The following is a 22,888-nucleotide window of genomic DNA, read 5'->3' on the forward strand; positions in this document are numbered from 1 at the left end:
TTGCATTTAATATTAAATTGCATGACAAGGAATTGAAGTTTTTTCTCTATTGTTGCTGGGTTTGTAATTTTAAACACTTCGAATAAATAAATTTTGCTCTACATTTTCACACTTTACTTCATAGAAAACAGTAGTAATAAATTTTTATAAATACTTTAAATAAATACGGTATTTTCTTAATTACTGGAATTTTTAAATTTTAAATTACATATTCGAAATATTTTTAAAGCGTTCGGTTCGAAGCGGTAATGAATTCGAACATAAGTTGAGAATTTGACAATTTTCCGTAATGCGTCGAAATTTATTTATTTTATCCCTAATATCGATCGTTATTCGAATTATGGCTGATATAGGATCTGCTATTGAAACTAGTAATTATCAACTAAACAACGTGCAACCAATTATATTCAAACCGACTTCTGATGGTATGGTGATAATGATACAGAGAATAGCCTACAGATTTCGTTTTCGTCTACAAAAAGATAAATCCATGTTTCTTGCAGCAGCTAAAGTATTTATCTATGCAGATGATAAATTGAAAGCATACACTCTTTCTGAAATGCCGGGAATGTCTATATACCAAGGAGAATTAAAGAATGAAAATGGATCATTAATTATTGGTTATTTTTATGATAACCAATTTATAGGAATATTTCAACATTTATATAGCACATATTTCTTAGGGCCACGAAACGAATATACTTTTGACGAGAACGATAAAAGTGCAATTATGTATAACATCCGAGACATAGAATTAAGACCATCTTACCCGAATGGAAAATTAATGTGTGAAGCAAGAAGAAATGAAGAATATCTTAAAATGAAAGCTTATCAAAAAGATTTTCATGTTGATACTAAAATACAGATTTATAACTTGTTCAATAACAACTTACGAATGAGGTGAGTTTATAACATTTTACTTAAATTTTGAAAACCATCTTAAAACATTATTCGTATCAATTTTTATCTCTCTTTGAATATTACTGACGTTTAAACAATAATATTGGTATATCAAATATTGAACTTATTATGCATAGTAATATATCATTTATCTTCTATTCTCTGCATATATGAATAATTCAGCAAGGAGTTGTGTAAATTTCCGACTGTTAAAAGTAACTTCTATGATATTTTTAATTATAATAAATAAAAATTGTGTATGATTCAATCTGTTATAAGATTGTGTTATAAAAAAATTGTTATGTATTATTATTATTATAAAATGGCAAAATGTTTAATTCTGAGGGTAGTGATAGCATTTATAAAAAATTGTAAATGCTTTTTATATCCCAGTACGAATAGCTTTAGATAAAAACTAACGTTTTCGACCAAAACTTAGTCTTCGTCAGGCTATTGACCAGTAAAAAATTCGAAACTGAAATTCGAACAACGTGTTTAAAATTATTTTAAATTCTAAATTATTTAAAAATTGGAAACTAATTTTCGTTGTACATGCTACTGAAGTGATAAAAATATTGTTACATTTCCACAAATAAATAATACGATGTATTTGCTGGTGTAGAAACGTTAGCAACATGCTAGTGTTGTTTACGCTTTTTCTCATAGCACCACATCCATGACTACGAAATATTGGCGGCATCTTTCGCATTAATACAGTTGCCGGCCAGGCCGACTTTGTATGTTTCCAACGCTTTAAAGTTTGCGAAGATATTGAACTTGATCTGACATTTTTACCAATTTGACCCTATGATGGTCGGCTTGTATTTCAGGGTCTGTGGCGTAGGCAGCTAGGACGGTGATATGCCTTTGGTTGGCGATATCATACCCGTGTTCCTGTATTCTTTTGCTTAGTGAGCGCTTCGTGGATCCGATGTATACTAGATCTCGCTGGAATCTGTGGTCTCTGAGAGGAACCATATAGACACCCGGTGCTCGACTTTTCTCTGTCCTGTCTTTGTCATTGCGTAGCAGCCCATATATTGTGTTAGATCTCTTATATGCGATCTTTGTGCCTTTACGGTTAGCAATTACTTTATAAATGGAACTTAAGTGTTGGTTGTATTGCACTACTGTGCGTGATGGTTGCTACTGTGATTATGGGTGTCTACCTGTGTGCTATGTGTGTGGCGTGCCGTTAGTAGGTTGGCGTACCTGGGCGATAAATTATGTATTATGCTTTGACCATACCCGTGCTTTACCGCTATGTTTTCAATGCGCTTTATTTAAAATAATTTTAAATACGTTGTTCGAATTGCAGTTTCGAATTTTATACTGGTAGCCTGACAAAGACCAAGTTTTGGTCGAAAACGTTAGTTTTTATCTAAAACTATTCGTACTGGGATATAGAAACGGTTTTTAATGTGTTAATTTATTTCGAAAATAAAAAAATTGTATTTAGACAGAAACTATTGTTCTTTAAGTAAAGCCCGTGTTATTTGATAAATTATCATGTACGCATAATAATATTATTAAGTAAAATAAGTAAATTTAAAAATAAGGAATCAATAAACATAATTTTCATCAGTATAAAATAAATAGAGAAAGTTCATCTCTTATGGCACTTCGCACCAGAGTAAGTGTACGGTGGATCACGAGATACACGAGAGGATGCTTTTTTTATCTACTAATCATTCTTATAAACATAATTTTTAAATTTAATTTTCATTTTCAGACAAACCAAAATATGCTCGTTAGAACTTGTAGCAGATCATACATATACCGAATACATGGAATTTAATCAGGCTAAGATCGTTTCAGAAATGCTTTTATACATGAAGATTGCCGATCACATATTCAGAAATACTGATTTCGACGAAGACGGTGACAAAGACGATATCTCATTCAACGTCCAGAAAATTACCATATTCGAAACCAAAAATGATCCAGGTAATATTTTTGGAATGGAAACCAAAGATTATAAAGAATTTCTACAAAGCTTGACGAAGTATAGTCATCCATATTGCATGCTAATCTGCTTCACTCACAGAGATTTTTGGACACCAACTCAATGCGCAGTTTCCAAAGTCAATAAGATCGGAGGAATCTGTCGTGGACCGAAACCATTACAAAAGAACAATAATGTTGGTTTTGTTACCAATATAGAAAACAAAGAAATTATTCCTCGATTTAGAATACCGTTAAATTTAGTACACCAACTGGGACACGCATTCGGTTGCCGAGACGATCCTGAAAAAAATAAATTTTGCAGTCCCGGATATGTAAACCCCAGACACGGAAATTACATAATGCATCCGAATATATCTTATGGGGCTTTTAAGAATAATTGGCACTTTTCAACCTGTTGCAAAACCACTGTAAAAAACTTCGTGAAGCAATCAAGTAAATTTTCTATATATCTTACAGTTTAATATTATTTTTAAAATTAAGTAAGTTTATAGAAACCTAAGTATAATAAAAAGTTAATATATTCGTAATATTATGAACAAAAATATGGCATATTTCGTGACTGTTGCAGAAAAATATTTTTTCTACAGAAAATAATTAAACTCACATCATATAATTGAACTTTTAATAATCGGCAACAATTATAGACCTATTACAGTATTTACATACCAAACGTCGTAAAGAGATTTGCATAAATTACAAAATTACAGCATTTTAAACAAAGTAAGAGTTGAAAAAAGTACGGAATAATGATGATTAATATTTTGCAGGGCTCTCGTTTGTTCTAATTACTGCCTTTATTCCACGTGGCATTATAGAAATCAGTTTTTTCTACAGTTCTGGATCAACTTGTGACAGTGATTCTTTGTCTGCCTTCTTTAATTCCTTTATTGTTGTAGTTCTTTTTCAGAAATTATTTTGTTCAGTACATTCCAAACTTTTTTAATCGGAGATACAGTAGAGAGTCGTTAATCAGAATCAATTGGGGACTGGGGTTGTTCAAATTAGTGATTTGTTTGGATAACCGATTATGTACGAACAAATATATTAACCTGTCCGATGTTGAAATTTTTCTCTGTTGCGTGTCGCTTCGTGTTGAATTTTCGTCGATTTTAAGCCTAACGAAAATTTTTATAATAATAATCGAGGCGATTGTATCGTTAAAAATTATTTCTTTATTTCGTACAAACAAAATAAATATATTGAAGAATATAAAAAGCATAAAAATTATACTTTAGAAGTAAATCTAGTATCAAAAACGTTCGATTCAGCAAGACACAGTCCGACTGAAAATCGTTCGGATAACCGGCGATTCGGATTACAGGGATTCGGATTAACGACTCTCTACTGTATATCTAAACTGTTGCCAGGCCATTCTAAATGCTGTTCGTTATGTTTTTGAAACCATTGCTTAATTTATCTAGTCCTGATTGATTGTCATCCTGGTAGATGAAATCCTCATTACCAAATTGATCTAATATTTTAACGACCAAAGATTCTAATAACTCCAAATAACCATAAGCTTTCAACGTACTAACAGGGGTTACCATTCCACCAACCTTTTAACAGGTTATACGTCCCCACGTCATTACACTTGTAGCAAATTTTGCTGATAAATTTAAACAATCAGAATGGAATTTTTCATCTTATCTCCAGTATACTGATTTGCCGCCATCATTACCATAGCCAATACATATTTCTGATTCATCTGTGAACGTAACTTGTATTCAGTCATTAACACTCCAGATTTATGAATTTTGGCCCATTTCAAACGAATTTTGTTTTGCTTTTTGTCATATAGGAATTTGTTTAGTTTTTTCTTGGAAGTAAAATTTTTCTGCTAGACTCCTCCTTACTGTGATGTTTGATAACTGTCTCTCCCCATTTTGAATTAATGCTGTTTCATGACAAAAATCTGTTTTCCTTTACAATTTTAATTAATTTACGATCATAACCCTTGGTTGTAGATCTTGGTCTTCCAACTGTTGCTGAATTTTCAGTTTCAAATGTATTAATCTTGGAATTATTTTCGAAACCGTTCCTTTATAGAATTGTAATGTTTTTTCTATTATCATTTCTAATTTTCCTTCTAGGTGCATCGAAACTATTAATTGTTTCTTCTTTTCACTTCCTTCAGTACTGAATCCATCATTCACTTCAATATCATGTCCACTCCAATTTTATACTTTACCATAATGACGTTATAAAATTTATTTACAACAGTACTAATCATTTTAGTATGTTAAATTCAGTATTTTTAACACAATAATTTTTATTATAATAATATTCCATACTTTTGTTCATCTCTTACTCTAAAATACTGTAAATTTGTAATTTATGCAAATATCTGTATGATGTTTCGTGTATAAATTCTCTAATATGACTAATCTATATATATAATCGAGAAGAGTTGATGATAATAATAATAATAAGAGCCATAATCACAGATAAAACAATTTACCACAACAGACCAGACATCACACTCATTGACAAACACAATAAAATCACATACATTATAGACATATCCATTTCAAACACTCACAATATACAAAACGCATGCACTGAAAAAATTAGCAAGTACAAAAAACTCGTCCAGGAAATAAGGCATCTGTGGAGGATGGATAGGGTGCTTATTGTACCTGTTGTTCTCTCCTCTACATGTGTCATACCACACACACTACACAAAAGCCTGGGCACATTACAATTGAATAGAAACACATACATCACACTACAGAAGGCCACTATATTGAATACATGTCATATTGTGAGAAAATTCCTGAATACAGACACACACACTGATACACTTCTTTAATTTCTGTTTTGGTTACTATGCCTTGACTTTGGTCCGGCATAGTACACAGCCACCGGTGTTAACCGAGTATATCTCACTTACCCCAACATAATAATAATAATGATAATAATCAGCGCAGAGCCCAAACGGTTAAGAGTTGAAAGTTGAAATTTGGTACACAGTTAGGATACGTCACGAAAACGCACGCTAAGAAAAGAGTTTTCGAAATTCCTCCCCACGGGGAGAGAGACAGGATTAAGTCTTAACACTTTCATCAACAATGGAAGTGTTACGTAACAATGGAAGTGTTAAGAGAAAGCGAAGTGCAAGACGCAGATGCAGTTTTTTTTTCGAAATCGAACATATTTTTAGACCTATCTAAAAATTCTGTAATTAGTCTGGAAACAGGGAGGACCCAATTCTTGCATTCTGTGAAAACGGGTAAAGTTGACTATAACGTAATAATCTTAATATTCGCTAAAACAGTTAGGAGTTGAAAGTTGAAATTTGGTGCACAGTTAGGGTAACGGATATAAGTTTCAAAGAGTTAAGTAACAATGGAGAACAAGAGAAAGCGACGTGCAAGATTTACGGGCGCTGGAGAAAAGAAAAGAAAGAAAAAAGAGTAATATGTTAGAACACATTCGATTTTCAAATTGAAACAGATTAGTTCGGTTTTTCTCGACCTTTCTTCTTTAGAACATTCGAAGAAAATTGAACGATATAATCAGAACAAGTCGTGAAAATCGAACAATATTAGAACATTCGATTTTCAAATTCGACCTTTCTTTAGAAAAACTTAGTTCGTTGATGAAATTACTCTTTTTTTGTGACTATAATGTAATAATCTTAATCTTTGCTATCGTTACTTTTGCCCGAGCAACGCCGGGCCTACTTGCTAGTATAAATATATTAGACATATTAGAGAATTTATTAAATGTTCAATAATATTTTCGTGAGTTTATTATTTCAGGATCGAAATAATTTTTCTGCAGCAATTGTAAAATATTTCATACTTTGTTTCAGGGGTTGTGCAAATGTTAATACAATAATATAAATGTTTTTTGTTTTTTGTTATAGGAATAAAAACGTGTCTATTGAGAAGGGAGCTATCCAATTGCGGAAATGGAATCGTAGAAGAAGGAGAATACTGTGATTGTAATTCTTTAACAGAAAATTGCTCTGCTGTTCAGAAGTGTTGTAGAATTAATGAATACCCGTCTCAGTGTACACTGAGAAATGGAATGCTTTGTTCACCTAGCAAAGGACAATGCTGTGACGGCGATTGCGATATTATAGAATATGACAAAAGACAACCATGTTTCAGTAACATAGAATGTTTTAATGCTACTACGTTTTGCGATGGAATTTCTTCATTTTGTGCCGGTTTAATGCAACCAGACGGCACGCCTTGCAGACAAAATTCTCGAACCTGTCACCAGGGACAGTGCAAAAGTAACGTTTGTCTGGATCACAATATGAAGCCTTGCCAATGTAAGGCTCGTCATTCGGAATGTCATATTTGTTGTATGAATGAAACTCATTCATGTCGAAGTGCAAAAGACTTCCAACTTTTTCCATCTAAAGAAGAAGTTTATGTAAAAATTCCAGGTAGTTCTTGTGATAATGGATACGGGATATGTTCCAGGTACGGTACGTTCTATTATGTACTGAATTGATATAATTTCCAAAATAGTAAAATAATATGAAACACTTATGATGAATTGTCAGTCAGTCGGACAAAGTAATTGGGTAAATCATTCTTAAAAAGCTCCAACAACGAGTTGACTAACTTTCCTGGCAAAAAAAATTGTGAATGGCGCCATCTGACGTGATAATTAATCTTAAACTATTTTTATATTATTAATTATTTTGAAATGGAAATAATCTTAATTATGAGGGTAGAAGCTAGTTATATATGCAGGGTGGGCCAGCGAAAACGAAACGGCCGAGTGTTCGTCCAAGCAAATCGCTCGGACAGGTCGATTTTACTCTCAAGGGAACATCTTTTGCAATAAAGTTTTTGGGATTCTGAAAATTAACTAAACAAACATTTTTTTCGAAATAAATGTTTGTTTAGTTAATACAAAATAAATGAGTTTTTAAAATTTATTGTTGTCTGTTGTATTCAGAATCGCAAAAACTTTATTTAAAAAGATGTCCCCTCGAGAGTAAAATCGACCTGTCCGAGCGATTTGCTTGGACGAACACGAACACTCTGCCGTTTCGTTTTCGCTGGCCCACCCTGTATATAAATTCAAATGCAAATAAGGAATAAAACCTTCACTAAATCCCACCCCATTCGAGATTACTGTATATCTCTCGGCCCCCAACCTTTAACCACCAAATTTAAAATATTTTAAATTCAGCGTAGTGTTTAACTTATTATTTATTAATCGTGTATGCATACCTGATTGTGTGTATGACGAAACAAAAATACTGATAATTCTGTCATCCATACGATTGTGTACGAATACCACGGACAGGTGCTTCTGCCAAGTGTACTGGTACGGGTAAGTGTACTGGTCCTTAAAGCCGGATACATGTACCGGTACATATAGTATATACTCTTTAACGACGTTTTACTCGCTCGTCCCAACAATCGTCTCTATAAATATACTAACAAGTAAGCAAAGCTACTTGTTAGTATATTTATAGATTTGCGTTTTCCATGTAGTCACTATGCTTAGGCCTAGAGATACAAGGTCTCAGGGACGCAGAAATTCTGAATAATAATAGTAATAATAACATACATACATACATACAAGAAAGATATCGGCCGTATACGAAGTGTTTAGCCGGCAGAAAAGAGGGTAAAGGAAAGGGGAGGGGAAAAAGGAGGGAGAGGAGATATACAATACTCAATACTTTTATTCAGTCTACACAATGTACTGTACATTGCCAGCATCCCTGAGCACAGCTGGCTTAAGATACAGTATAATACATTGTACAATGTTTAATTAACATTAATATAGCAAGTTAAGAAATTACAAATGAGGGGAGAACCGCGAAAATGATTATAATTTACAAAAGAAGTTACAATAAATAACAATACTATATACGGTATACTGCACAATGAAGTGGTGCTTAATCAACATTGGGCGAGTTTTCCATCTTTATTTAGTTAGTTCCACTAATAAGCGCCACTTCGTTGTTGGAAAACTCGCCCAGTTTTGATTAAGCGCCAATTCATTGTGCCAGTATACCAAATATAAATAAGAACACGGTTTCGATTGAACCAAAAAATACTATATACATTATACATTAAGCGTAATAATGCTAAATAGAAACATCAATAAACGATTAAAGGTAAAATGTGCGTAAGAAGCATTGATGCTACATTGCTGATTGAACAGGTAATAAAAGTTAAAATACAAGTTAAAAGGCAGCTATATACCATCAGTTGAAACAAAGCATGGGAAAGCTAATTGCCATCCGTGCCCCTGGAGTGAGTGCTCTCAAGATTTCCACTAAGAGATATAAATGTGAGTACATGATGGAACATTGTACGTGTGTGAATGAGTTGGTGCGGATTGCAAAGCCAGTTGTACCCTTCAAGAATAGCAGCTCTCATTAAACTATCCTTAATGTGATTGTACATATTGCAGCGAAAAACTTAGTGAAGTGATGTTTGGTCCTCCTAAATACCACAATCGCATTGTGGATTGCCCCCAAGGTTAAATCAATGCAAGTATTACTTAAAGTTGCCGTGGCTTGTAAGAAGCTGAGTGAGAGTGTAATTAGGGAAAAGTGGCGAAGAATCTCAGTAGTGTCAACCTTGGGGATAAAAGTGTAGGTTAGCCTACCAGTGGTGTGACGGTCCCAGCTGCCTTCCCAGAGAATGAAAATTATATACAATAATAACATACAAGAAAATAATATTAGGTACAGTACAAACTAGTCGTAAAAGAATTAGTGCAAACTAAATATTTATGTAGGAATAAAATTAGACATGTCAGTTTAGTAGTATTAAGATGTGAGTATGAATAGAGTGATCGTTTTCAATAGCACAGGACTTTGTCCTTTTCGTTCTGGCTCTCGTTACGGCTAAACATAACGTTACCAGGCACGGAAATCATCTGTCATAGAAACACAGTAAGTAAAATCAATAATATGATATGTGCTATTGTATTAATAACTTTACTATATGCATTGTAATTTTATCACAATTTTAGTCTACTTCATCTTGTACAAGAATATTCAATTTAACCTGTACAAAGAAAAACATTACTATTTATTGTACCAGATCGTAAACAATAAATTAGTTTTCACGTAATTTAAATTTAAAAAGCATACGTTATATTTAGAATATTAAAAAATAACAAAAGAAACTAAATCGTCTTTCTTACTATCCTATCCAATCACCAGGAACAAAAACAGTCTTTTTTCACAGAAACGATTTTTTATTAGAGGCCTCAGCAGAATTATATAAAACAATTTTAAAAATTCACTAATGATAGGCCATAACAATTTAAGAATACATAATTACATAAGAAAGATGACAGTAAATTTCGGATCGTGGCTTACGATTTCCGGATCTGTGATCTGTCAGAAAAAAAGACGTTACGACTACTAAAACACAGTTCAAGTATATTTATTTTATAATTATTTACAATATATATATACAGCAATATTTCTTGATTGCTTCTAACAACAGTCTTAGGCCAGGGTTGTTTCTCTTTGTTCTAACGGTCCAGTTGCCTTATATTTAATTTCGAGGGTCGTTGGTCGACTAATCCGGGATGAGTCGGTAGCTTTCCTGCTTAGTCGATAGACCTCCTGATTTAGTTTCTTTTATTTTTTTAAATTGTGAATATACCGTCTATCTTTTTAATTAAAATTATGTATATATTTTTAAAATTTTTTTGCTATTTATTAGTAGTATATTATCTTTTAGGAATGGATCTTGTATACCTAAAACTATTTGGAAGATGTATAGTATTTGGAATTATCTTACACCTCTACCGTTCTTACTAATTATTGTCATTGCCATAAGTTGTTACCAAAGTCATCAACACGAAAGACCGAGTATAGAGATATTAATGAAAAAGTACCCTTTAAGAAACGAGGAAGGAAAACCCGAAATGAAACGGAAAGTAAAGAAACCTAGAGGGGAAATTACGAAAAAGCATCGTTTAAGAGAGAAGGAAGAAAAACCGGAAATGAAACTGAAAGTAAAAAAGAAACCCAAAAGGAAAATAAATAAGATAAAGAATAATGCCTTAGAACCTAAAGAATGATGTCAATTTCTTGAACGTTACAACATTTGAGTAATACGACAGCCTAAGTATTGAACACTTGAAATAAATACCTTTTCACTTTTATATGTAAATGTATTCTATAATGTTTGCGTGATTAAAATAAAAGCAACTTGAATTTTCTTTATATTCAGTAGCAAATGTATGCAAATGTAATGTGTGCAAATGCATGTAAATGTAAAATACTACGCAAGATTAGCATAATTCCCGGTAAGTATAAATTGTTGCAGAAATTTAAATTTCTTGGTGTGACATGAGGAAACAATATTCTGGTTATTTCGACAGTGCAGCTGGAAGTTTTTTTTTTATAAGTGATTATTTATATTCAATTCTATACATTAAAACATTTCAGCAAACTTGTCTCAAGCATTCAGCAAAGGAATACTTCACGATAAATCAAACTAATGGGAATATATATGTAGAATTTTTTAAAATATGTGTTTTTATAAGTCTTATGCAAAAACGTTCAATTTATAAAAAAATTATACAAAGCACATTTTCTTTTATTAGTTAGTATTAATAATATTTTCTATGTAATAATATTAGTTAGTATTAAATTCATAACACCTGTAGTAGACAAAAAAACAGCCTACAAGTTTCGACTACAAAAAGATAAATCGAATAAATAAATGTTAAACAAAATCTTGTTCATAACAGACGTACTGTACGTTATTATTACCTGTCGCAGTAATAATAATGTGCATCTATTATGCTATATCGATGTCACAGTAATTAAGTGAATATATTTTTAAAAATTTTTTACAAATAAATGGCGCTGCATGTAAAGCCAGCAAATTGAATGTAAAAAAAATTAATTGATATATAGAAAAGCAATGAATATTTTGTATTCTAAGTTTACGAAGTATGTTTAAGAAACTGCCGGGTTTCACAGCAATTTGCCTGAATGGCCTAACGAGCAAACTAAAAAAACAAACATCCTCATTTACAGTGAAACCTCCATAGACGAACACTCCCGAATAACAGACATTTTTACAATCCCCAGACCCTTCAAATAAGACATCTATTATATTTACCTCTAAATATATAGATTACACACTGAATAACGGTTGCAGTCATAACCAACCTTACGAAAACGCAATGTTCTGCCTTCAATATTCCGAAAGAATTAATTACGTACGAAATACTGTATTTTAAAACGAAACAAATCGGTTAAAATACTCTTTTAGACAACGAATTTTGATCGAAGGTATCGAATAAAGACTGGCTTAAAATAGGAATAGGGGAGGAGGGCAGTTTATAAGAAGTCAAACTGTTAGAGAAGTTTAATCTGGTTAAATTGTCAATCATCATTTATCTTCAAACATATTAATGTTATTAAACTTCTGTCTTATTGTTGAAATTAAGCTTATGATACCGAAAAAAACTATAAACTTTTCCGAAGTTTTTCATTTATTCGATAAGAACCGTAGTATAGTAGTAATGAAAAAGAAACCTAAGATCATAAATGCGAGAAAACCGAATATCTTTCTACACTTAAAAGCGGTAGGCAAATCGCCTTTGGAGCACGACTTTTGAACTTACACTAAACAAACGTCGTTGTCTTAACCGTTTTGGTGGGTAAAGTGTAATCTATATATATAATCGAGACGAGTTGATAATAATAATAGTAATAATAATAATCAGCGCAGAGCCCAAATGGTTAGGTATTGAAAGTTGAAATTTGGTACATAGTTAGGGTACGTCACGAGAACGCACACTAAGGGCTGTTTCACACTATGACCGACTGGGCCGACCGGTCCGACTCCTAGTCGTATTGCCATGGCAACAGCAGTCGGTCAACAGACTGGTCGTTCCAGTCGGACAGATTTAAAAAGTTAAATATTTGTAGTCGCGTCGGAGCAGTCGGTGAGCTACAGCCAATGAGGGCTTCGAAGCTATAACCAATCAGAGTTTAGATTTATCCGAAGTTAGAAAATGGCGGAAGGTAAAGTTTCTCGGAAGCTTTAATAAACGAAGTTAGAAAATATCCATGGCTTTATGATATTCGGCAAGCCGATTATAAAGGCGACATTGAAAAAAATAATTGGTTAGAGTAAAGCGAAAGGTATCCAGCTAAAAAATAGTCTTAAACTTCATATTAACGAATAGACGTAGACATATCTAAATGTAATTTGATACGCTGAATCGATTGGTATTAAAAAAATATTACTTACGATCAACCGTTTAAAAGTTACGAACGATTTTTTATTTCCGTCTATTTGCTTCGTTTAAGAACAACTTTATTAAGAAATACGCAGGCACTCATCGATATTAACAAAACGAATTACTTTAATTCACCATAATACATTTCATTTACAAGAGAAAGCGACATTAAAAATGCTAAAATGGTGTCGTTAGCCCGCGAACACACGACAACCTTATAAAGACGGCCATGTTTTCTGTTTAAATTGAAAAACTTACCACGATTGGCTAGTGTTCTGATCTGTAAGACGCGTTCCGATTGGTCCTTACGAGTCGGCCACCGACATAATCGTACTCAGTGTGAATTCTTTTACTACTAGTCGGTCCGATTATAGGCTCGGTCGGATCGGACCGGTCGGACCAGTCGGTGACAGTGTGAAACAGCCCTAAGAAGGGATTTTTCGAAATTCCTCCCCACGTGGGAGAGGGACGGGATTAAGTCTTAACACTTCCATCAACAATAGAAGTGTTAAGAGAACGCGACGTGCAAGACACAGATGCAGTTTTTTTTATTTTTGCGGAAAATCAAAATATTTTTAGACCCACCTAAAATTTCTCTAATTAGTCTGGAAACAAGGGAACCAAATTCTTGCATTCTGTGAAAACGGGTAAGGTTGACTATAACGTAATAATCTTAATCTTCGCTATCATTACTTTTGCCCGAGCAACGCTGGGCCTATCTGCTAGTTTTTAATAAAATCAATTACTAAAAAAAGAAAAAATGTTCGAAAAGTTACACCTAGTTGATAACTACAAAGCAGACAAATCCCTGTATCAATTTTTATTAGTCGCTTAAAATATAAATGACATTATAAATGTAATAATTCCGAATATATTTCTCATCTCTTGAAGTGGATAGCACGACATTCAAACGAGATTTAATTAAAACGAAATTTTTATAGCTTAAAAAATAAATAATATATTACGTTATTATAAATAATATATTGTGTTATTTTTAAATTATATGCTACATATATTTTTCAGTATATTCACATTCCTAACGTAAATTTGACGTTTTCGTAATCCACCGTATTCTTCACTTTATAATGGACTGGTTTAAATACAATATGACCGCCGGTATATGCCTCCGAATAGCGGATACCTCTAATTAGGGAACAAACTTCTCGATCTCAATGGTGTCCGCTATTCGGAAATTATACTGTATATTTACAAATATACATCATACACACCCCATATTATTCTGGCTTCTGAATTGCAAGTTATAGTAAAATACTAGTATAGAATATAGATCTACATTTATGATATCATTGGAGCAAATGATACTGTTTCTTCTGATTCCGCTGCAGAACTTCTGACACTCCCCGTACCAATATCTTTAGTCAGCGTAGGTCCTACTCACGCTGCTCTCTTTCAACACATAACCTATCTACTTCGGTCACAGAATCGGCTTCTGCAGAAAAATCTGCCTTTGTCGTATTCTCATTTTCAGCAATTTTCCTCCTGACTTGATCCAACTAAATTTTAAATTTTAAATGAGACGATTCCACAGATGTACTGCAGTCACATCGATTCCGTGTTCTCAACTTCAGTTAAGTTTGACTTAAAGATCGCTGGAATTCCACCGCGCTTCATCTTCGTACATGCCATATCTAAATTGCATTGACTTACATCACTAAAGTCCTGTCGGCCAAATGTTGTAACCCTACGTTACTAGGTTCGTAAATAAAAATTAGATACGACGAAAACCCAAAACATTAGGTTTATTTACCTTTGATACCATTTAATATAATTATATTAAGAGTTATGGATTGACATAACTCTCACCTGCAGAGTCTTCCCACCAAAACCAACCGTTTTTCTTTTTTCCTCTAGGGTGTGCAAATTTATTGCGATCCTACTCCTGATACCACTGTCAGGTCCGTGTGATATTCGTCATAACTCGATATCGATACGTTTATTAAAAAGGCAGAAATTTTGCCGAAGAAAACATTTTTATATGCCAGAATAGCGCGACAGAATGAATCACTTCAATAATAAAATCAATGGGATCGGTAAACTTTTAAAAAATTTAAAAAGGATTATCTTTTGCTTTAAAACAAGTAAAACTACTCTTTTAACCTGACTTTGAGGAAAACACTACAAGTTCAGACAGACGAACTAACAATGAAGAACAACCTCAGTATTTTTTTAAATCATTACCAGTTTTATTTTTGATGGAAGACCATACGCCAGTTACATTCCGATTGCCAGCGCCTATATGTTCAAGCACCCACCCAGGAGATGTAAAGAAAATAGAAAAATTAATTATAAAATCTGCAATAAAAAAGAAAGGTAAAAAGATTTTTATCTTACGTAAGAGAATTATAGGTTTAAAAAAAAAATACATCAGAAATAACAACAACGTTAGCAATCAAAAACAAAATAATTTTGATTAATATAATCTTGTGAAAGTTCGAACCCACCGGAATTAAGCCGGTAATGATATATCCTTTTTTTGCGTGGTTCCCACGAAAAAAATATGAATCAGAAGGAAAAAGGATATAAATCCAAAGGAACAAATCTGAATCAGAAGGAACAAACGGCGAAAAATGCTGGTTGGTGAAACTGGACACGCGACCGGGACGATAAAAGGGCGACGAGAGAGAAAAAGGGGGGTCGGTTACGGAGTCTCGTTAAGACAGTGTGTGCGTGTGCATGGAAGTCCGAAGGAAACCGACCGAAAGACTACTTTGACCCTGTAGCAAACCGACCCGGATCTCGAGGTATGACCCCATTTCGTGTAAACTCTCCCTCCGCAGATCCGAACTCAGGCGACAGTCGCTCGCCTCTTTTGTAATCGTAATGTTATTTTTCATAAATCGTTGTTATTGTTTTATCTGTTATAATGTCCTTTATTCGAATATTATCATCCGCCGCTCTACTGTTGAACTCATTCACTTCCTCCACTCGCGTAACGCGTAATGCGTAACTCATCCGAACCGCCATCTTGACGTGGGCAAGTCTAACGGACTTGTTAGCCGAAAAAAGGAGGAACGAGACTCTGTCCGCCTCCCAGCACCCACAAATTGGTGTCAGGAGTGGGGTTCGACTTCTTCGAACTATCGATAAGAAAACAAAGGCCATATTCGAGTAACATGGTCGATTTGAGTCGAATTAGGGACTTAATTATAAGTAGAGGCATAGGACAAGTATAGGAAGGATACCCAAGCTGCTTTAAGTTAGAAGAAATAATGGAACCCAATCCTCAACCCACGGCAGGGCCTGCAAACCCAGCGAACCTGCCACCGATCCCAAATCCAGGACCAAACCCCCTTACATTGGGCGGTCTAGGCGGAATAATTCCATGGCTGCCCGTATTCTCAGGAGACCCGCAAGGCCCCCGTGTAATGGACTTTTTCGATTCGTTAGCGGATATTATGAAGGTTGCCGCATGGTCGAAAGCGCAAATGCTGGCGGTAGCGAAATTAAAACTAGCGGGGATAGCCCGGGAATTCGTATGAAAGGATCGGCGAATGAAGGAAGTCGACGATTTTGATAAATTCAAAAGACTTATGCTCCAGCGCTTCGATCGAGTGCCTCTTACTTTTTGATTAAATAGATTTTATTCTTGCGTGCAACGAAGGGATGAAGATGTCCAAGCGTATGCCACCCGGTTGCAAGTGCTAGCAACAGAGATAGAAATCACGCCGGAACCCAGTGCGGATGCGGCAGAAACCGCTATCATTCAGCGAGTACAGAGAAAAGAGTTAGACAAATGCCTAAAAGTCCAATTCTTGAAACGAATCACGCCAAGGATCTAACAGAGAGTAATGAGCCATGCCCCGAAAACCTTTGATGAGGCACTAGATGCCGTGATTAATGAGTAAACAATTGAAGAACTCACCGCGCATTTCTGTGGGAACATGCGAACAATTAGAAATTCGGAGCAATCGACCGATCATCCCTCGTTAGACGATTTAACCCAGTTAATGAAGATGCTGCAAGAACTTAAAGGTAGAATGGATGGGCTCACTCGAGGTACAATTCCCCGTGATTATAGGACCCCATACGGGAGACGAGACGGTCAGAGAAGTTTTGCGAATCCCAACTGCAGACCTGACCAACTGAGCAACCAAAATCAACACCAGAACCGATATAATAACAATAACGACATAGGAAATGATAGAAATAGAGTTTGATTCAGATCCTAGTCTCCAGCAGAGGATCGAGATCGCTGGAGAGGTCAAGTGCAAAGTGTCAAAGGTCAACGACCTCGAATTAGATCTAAAAGAAATCCTATAGTTGAGCGGAAACGACGATATACTGATTCCTGCAGAACTTTTTCTCCCCCTTATACCAATTCGACAGGAGAGGAGAGCGACACGAAATGGAAAGGCAGGATCGGATTAACGAGAACCTCTTCCAGACCTAAACCTATCATTTTAGTTTACATTAATAATATTCCTGTGAAGATGCAAGTTAATCTCGGAGCTGAAGGCACGCTTATATCAACTAATCTAGCAAACAACATGAAGGGTAAAGCGCCTGTTAAATTTGGTATCCAAAGGAAGATGGCAAATTCACAGGGAAATTCCGTCCTGACCGTAGGCACAGTGGTTCCCATCTTTAAATTAAGGGGACACAAGTTCCCCCAGTTTTGCAGAATCGTTCGAGCAGAGATTACCTCTCCGTGTGACGGCATAATAGGGCGTGACATTCTCGAAACTGTGTGATTGAATCTCGATTTCCATAATAGCAAGGTGATTCTACCGGATTTAAAGGTCGTTCACTTTTCTTCACCTTCCAAACCCGTAAAACGGAAGATAAAGGGATCTAAAAGTCAGCAGAAATGTCCTCCTGAACCAGGGCAAATACGAACGCTCCGAGCGCCTTTCACCAGGGATGCTATAACAAATCGGAAAAAGAAACAACGAAGAAGTACGGCCCATAGGAAGATTAAGCGACCGAAAATACAGCGGAATAACGCTGATATGACCGTCAATCAATCGGAGGTATCACAAGGAGAAGACACATTAAGGACCACGCCACCACCTAGCGAACTACTCGACCTTTGGGATGAAACTATTCTGGCCTCTGTACTCCCTCCACTACCGAAAGAACCGTTGGAACCAGAAAGCGAAAGCGAGTTAGAAGAATCCGAGCTAGAAAGCGAAATGTGTGAAGCGGAAACGACTGGGGAACAAGAAATCATGCCCCCATATGCACTTCGAAGTTGCAGCCCGGTGAAAGACCAACCGTGGGTTATGCGTAGATGTAGCCGCATACCTCGATTAATTTCTCCTGTGACAAGTCGATCGTCCTCCCCTTAAACTTTAAGTTGACTATTGAAATTATCGATAACGCTATAATCACATGCTGAGCGTAGAAAAAGGTCGATCGAATTCTAGTAAACAACCCTTCTATATATATATATATATAGTCAATCATAACCTATTCCCTCCCCCTTGGAGAACCATTACACTCCAAAAAAAAACGGACGTTAATGCTAATACCCATATTTCCCTATTTTAGGGAAAAGAATTTGACTCGGGAGACGTGCCCTGGTCAAGTGACCATAGTCTACTCCTTAGACACCTTGTCAACTCAATCAGCTTTAAATTCAGAGATAGAAGCCATATAACAAAAAGGGACTAATTCATTTATTACGATACAGTTATTACGATCTCTTCTAAACGGGGCCTTAACCATAAATATATATCCACCAACTTCCAGAAGGTTACGCGATGGTCCAACTTATACATCCGGTTTTGCTATTTAAATATTATCCAGGGTAGTCAAACGTGGTAGCCCTAACTGTCAATTTAAGCATCTTTGCAAGTCGAGACTAAACATCCAAGGATTACGCTATCTAGGGACAGGCAGTCCTATATGCTATGGCAACGTCACGACTTAACTATGTGTAAGACCGCATACTTCCCTATGTACTCATTAGACTGCCCCATACAACGAGAGCTGCAGAAAAAACTGTGAATAGTCACTATTTAGTAGCAAGGAAACCAAGGTCAAAGCCAAAGCAAAATTTTGCAATAATTGTTAATCTCATTGAGGGTTCCTCCATAACCCCACTAACCCAAACAATTATCCATATATGTATATTTTTAGCGCTTCTCGTATTCATAGTTTATATCTTTCTAATTAACAATATTAAAGTTTCGTATATTCATAGGAATATCGGAAATTGTATTCGATTATTAATTTTTACCTTTAGAAGTTTTGAATATTAGCGTTTAGAGAGAAATGTTTATATTTTGTTATCTAAATAATTAGCTATAATTCTCCGAGAGAGAGTAATATCCCGATCTACGTATGTGTTTACATACCTCTATCCTCTATGCCAATGAACTTTAATCCAATTACTTTCTATGCTAATACGTTTTTGAATACCAAGACAGTATCAACCACCAGTCACACCGGACGAATGTCGACTCATACAACGTTACCACCATTCGACCCACCAAAAATTTCATCTATGTGCTCATCGAACTGATGACCAGCTCTCTTTACTTCCTATTAGGAACTTTACAAAAATCCTATCAAGAACTTACCTGCGATTTTTCGTCGACCGCTACCATCTAATATCCAGTAATATAACATCAACTTACGAACCAACCTACCAAGAACAAAGGAAATCTAACAACCACGTGTTTCCTCAAAATACGAACTTCCACTCTCACACCCAACCCGATCAACCGATCAACTGATTGACAACCGATCAACAAAATAGATCGAACGTACTGTAACCAGCCCACCTAGCCATTTGATGTTCTAATATTGTTTCTTAAAAAAAAGAATACAATTGTAACGCGTTAATCTATACAATCTCGATACAATCTTAATACGCTGCAATCTTATTACGATGTTCGATACAATTCTGTCAAGTCAATCTATACAAGTGTAACGCGTCTCAAATAACTTAGCTATACTTATTATAGTAGTATGTATCGACAAATGAGAGAGTAATAATCCATGTACCCCCGATATAAAATTAAAATCAAACTAGTCCTGTTTAGGACAAGTTCGATTTAGAAAGTCCGATGTAATGTTAGGACCGGGTTAAACCGGCCCAACAGATTTTAAAATTTTATTGTTCAAATCCCCTCGGGAGATCATCAGCGATCAAGATTCAAAGAATGTGCAGCCTTCTGCCGTCAAACACGCTTCCCTCCTCTCCGGATCCGACCTCTGAGTCACGGAAATCGACTCATCACCCACCGTCGCGATTGGTGATCGCAGCGGACTAGACCTGGAGTATATAAAGGGGGAAGATATCTAAGAACGGGGTCACTGAAGGTCCGCATAAGACGCCCGACCCGTAGGATCAGTCCTGAGAATCGAAAGCCGAACCCCCGAAGCCTCTGAAGCCCTGCCGACAACGAGCCGCCCCCGACCGATCCTCCTGCTTACCTCCACGACCGGAGAGCCGAGACGATTTCACCTTCGATTCCAAACGAGATATCAGAAGATGAGGTATGATCCCCCAACATGTGTAAACTCTCTCTCCCGCGATTAGGGACGGGACGCGTTAAATTTCTGTATTTTGTTTGTCCGTCTAAATAAATCGTCATGTGTTTTCATACTGGGTCCGTTTATTCGAATATCGCCGTAAACTTATCGACGAACCCACACACTTCCTCCACTCGACCTGACAATTAATTACCCAATCCCGACAAGTCGGGATATCATAAAAATTTAGCCATCCTTGACAGTGGGGCGGGTCTTGCCGACTTGTTTGCCGAAAAAAAGGAGGTACGACTCCCGTCCTACCTCCCGGCGTTTCCCACAATCTCAATAAATATGCTAAACTTACTGCTAAATTTGATTATCCTACTAACGATGAAAAACAGGAATGGATAAATAATTCAATTATTAACCTTACAGACGTACAAATACCAGATGATTATTTGAGGCTTTTATCGAGCAGAATTGAAATGAATTTCCCAATGTTTAATAAGTCTTTACCTATAATAGCGGAAATGGAAAATGCAATAAGGAAACTTCCAGGTAAAAAAGAAGATAAAGCGAAACTAAGAACGGCTATGAGTAAAGACCTGATGCGATTTAAAGGTAAAAATAAAGGTTATTTAATAGATAAGAAAGCAGTTCAAATAATTAAAATAATAAAAAGATTAAATAATTTTTAATAAAAATAATATTACTTTAGTTAAGGCTGATAAATCGCACCAGTTGGTTGTATTAAAACAAGAAGAATTATTGTCTAACAAAATAGAAATAGTATCATCTGATGAATATGAATTATTGCAAAGAAATCCTGTTGAAGAAATTAAAAGTAATCTCACTAAATTGTTAAAGAAATACAAGAATGAATTTACAGCTAAACAAATTAAGAATATTTTGGATTTTAATTATGTAAGAGAACCTAAGTTAAATATTAGAATTAAAACACACAAACCTGAAAATAGTTGTAGACCCTTAGTGGATTTTAAGAAAACAGTTTTATATAACCTGGAATGTTTCTTAAAAATCTTCTTGCAGATAATAGAAAAATCCATTTACAGTATACAAAATACAGATGATCTGATTAATGGATTATTGAAAAGTAAATTCAAAAAAACTTATCGCATTATGAGTCTTGACATAAAATCTATGTATCCATCCATTACTTTAGAAATGATTAAAGAAAGCCTTAACATAAATAAAGTTCCTGAATATATAATAAAATTAATAGATTTTACTTTTAATAATAATTATTTTAAAATGTCTACAGACTATTACAGACAGAAAGAAGGTATTGCCATGGGATCGGTCATCAAACCAAAATTAGCAGATATTACTATGAAAATAATGGATGAAAAAATATCAAAATTTAAAGGTATTCAGTATTATGCAAGATATGTTGATGATATATTAATAGTATATGATTCAAAAATAGTTACGTGTAAAGATATAAAAGATCATGCTAACAGTTTATACAGAAATTTAAAATTTACAAGTGAAGATGAGTTAAAACAAGAGATGAAGTTTTTGGATATAGTCATAAAAAGAAAAGAAACAAGAGTATTATTTAGTAAATACGAAAAGCCATGTAATATAAAAAAGACTATTAATTATAAATCTTATTGTCCTATAGACACCAAGAGGAACGTATTTGTTATGGAATTAAAAAGATCTTAAATAGAACAACCCTGCAAGAAGATATGGACGTAGAATTAAAACAGCTTTTTAAGAAATTTATGTTAAATGATTATCCCAGGAATATCCTTCGTAAGTGGTATAGCTCACATTTAAACCATAGATTTAATGTTAAAAACGAGGTAAAAAATACAGTTTATATAAAATTTGTTAACATATTTAAATTATATGAAAAATATAAACCAATTTTTAAAGAGTTTTCTGTATGTATAGTGGCATGTCAAAAAAACAAGATGTACAGTATGATTAATTTTGTGAATAGTGGGGAAAAAAAACAGCGCCGATGAATCAACTAGGAATCGCAGGAGTGGTTTATGAGTTAGTTTGTACCTGTCCAGTGCCAAACTTTTACATTGGAGAAACAGGAAGAAGGCTCGGCCTAAGAATGAAAGAACACGAGGCGGCGATCAGTACAGAGATCAGATACAGAGAAAAGAGTCAGTATTATTTTTACATTGTAATGAATTCAATTGTAACATAAATATTAATAATGTTAAAATATTATATAGAAAAGAAAGTTGTACTGAAAGAAAAATAATAGAACATTTTTGTATTATGGAACATGCAAATGTTATGAATTTGAATACCGGCATAGCCGTCGATGCATGCTGGGATAGATGTACTTGACATAAAAGGAATGTAAAGACCGACAGTTTAATTG

At 34.8% G+C, this 22,888-nt stretch overlaps 2 protein-coding genes across 3 annotated transcripts; both read left to right on the forward strand.

The window, feature by feature from the left end:
- Positions 1 to 261: 261 nt before the first annotated feature.
- On the forward strand, positions 262 to 10,926 carry LOC136985922 (disintegrin and metalloproteinase domain-containing protein 10-like). 2 transcript variants are annotated; one of them, XM_067283321.1, is made up of 4 exons: positions 262 to 900; positions 2,633 to 3,300; positions 6,737 to 7,304; positions 10,554 to 10,926. In XM_067283321.1, the coding sequence occupies exons 1-4, from the start codon at positions 290 to 292 to the stop codon at positions 10,894 to 10,896; spliced, it is 2,190 nt and encodes a 729-aa protein (XP_067139422.1). In that variant the 5' UTR covers positions 262 to 289; the 3' UTR covers positions 10,897 to 10,926. The 2 variants fall into 2 exon arrangements, with proteins under 2 accessions (XP_067139422.1, XP_067139423.1); XM_067283322.1 differs by having other exon boundaries at positions 6,737 to 7,309; positions 10,554 to 10,781.
- Positions 10,927 to 18,047: 7,121 nt separating this feature from the next.
- On the forward strand, positions 18,048 to 22,209 carry LOC136985966 (uncharacterized). The gene is made up of 3 exons (XM_067283386.1): positions 18,048 to 18,324; positions 20,956 to 21,141; positions 21,239 to 22,209. The coding sequence occupies exons 1-3, from the start codon at positions 18,048 to 18,050 to the stop codon at positions 22,207 to 22,209; spliced, it is 1,434 nt and encodes a 477-aa protein (XP_067139487.1).
- The last annotated feature ends 679 nt before the right edge of the window (positions 22,210 to 22,888 follow it).

Source organism: Centruroides vittatus, unplaced genomic scaffold (assembly GCF_030686945.1).
Source record: "Centruroides vittatus isolate TY-2023 unplaced genomic scaffold, ASM3068694v2 contig_983, whole genome shotgun sequence".
NCBI classification, from domain to species: domain Eukaryota; kingdom Metazoa; phylum Arthropoda; class Arachnida; order Scorpiones; family Buthidae; genus Centruroides; species Centruroides vittatus.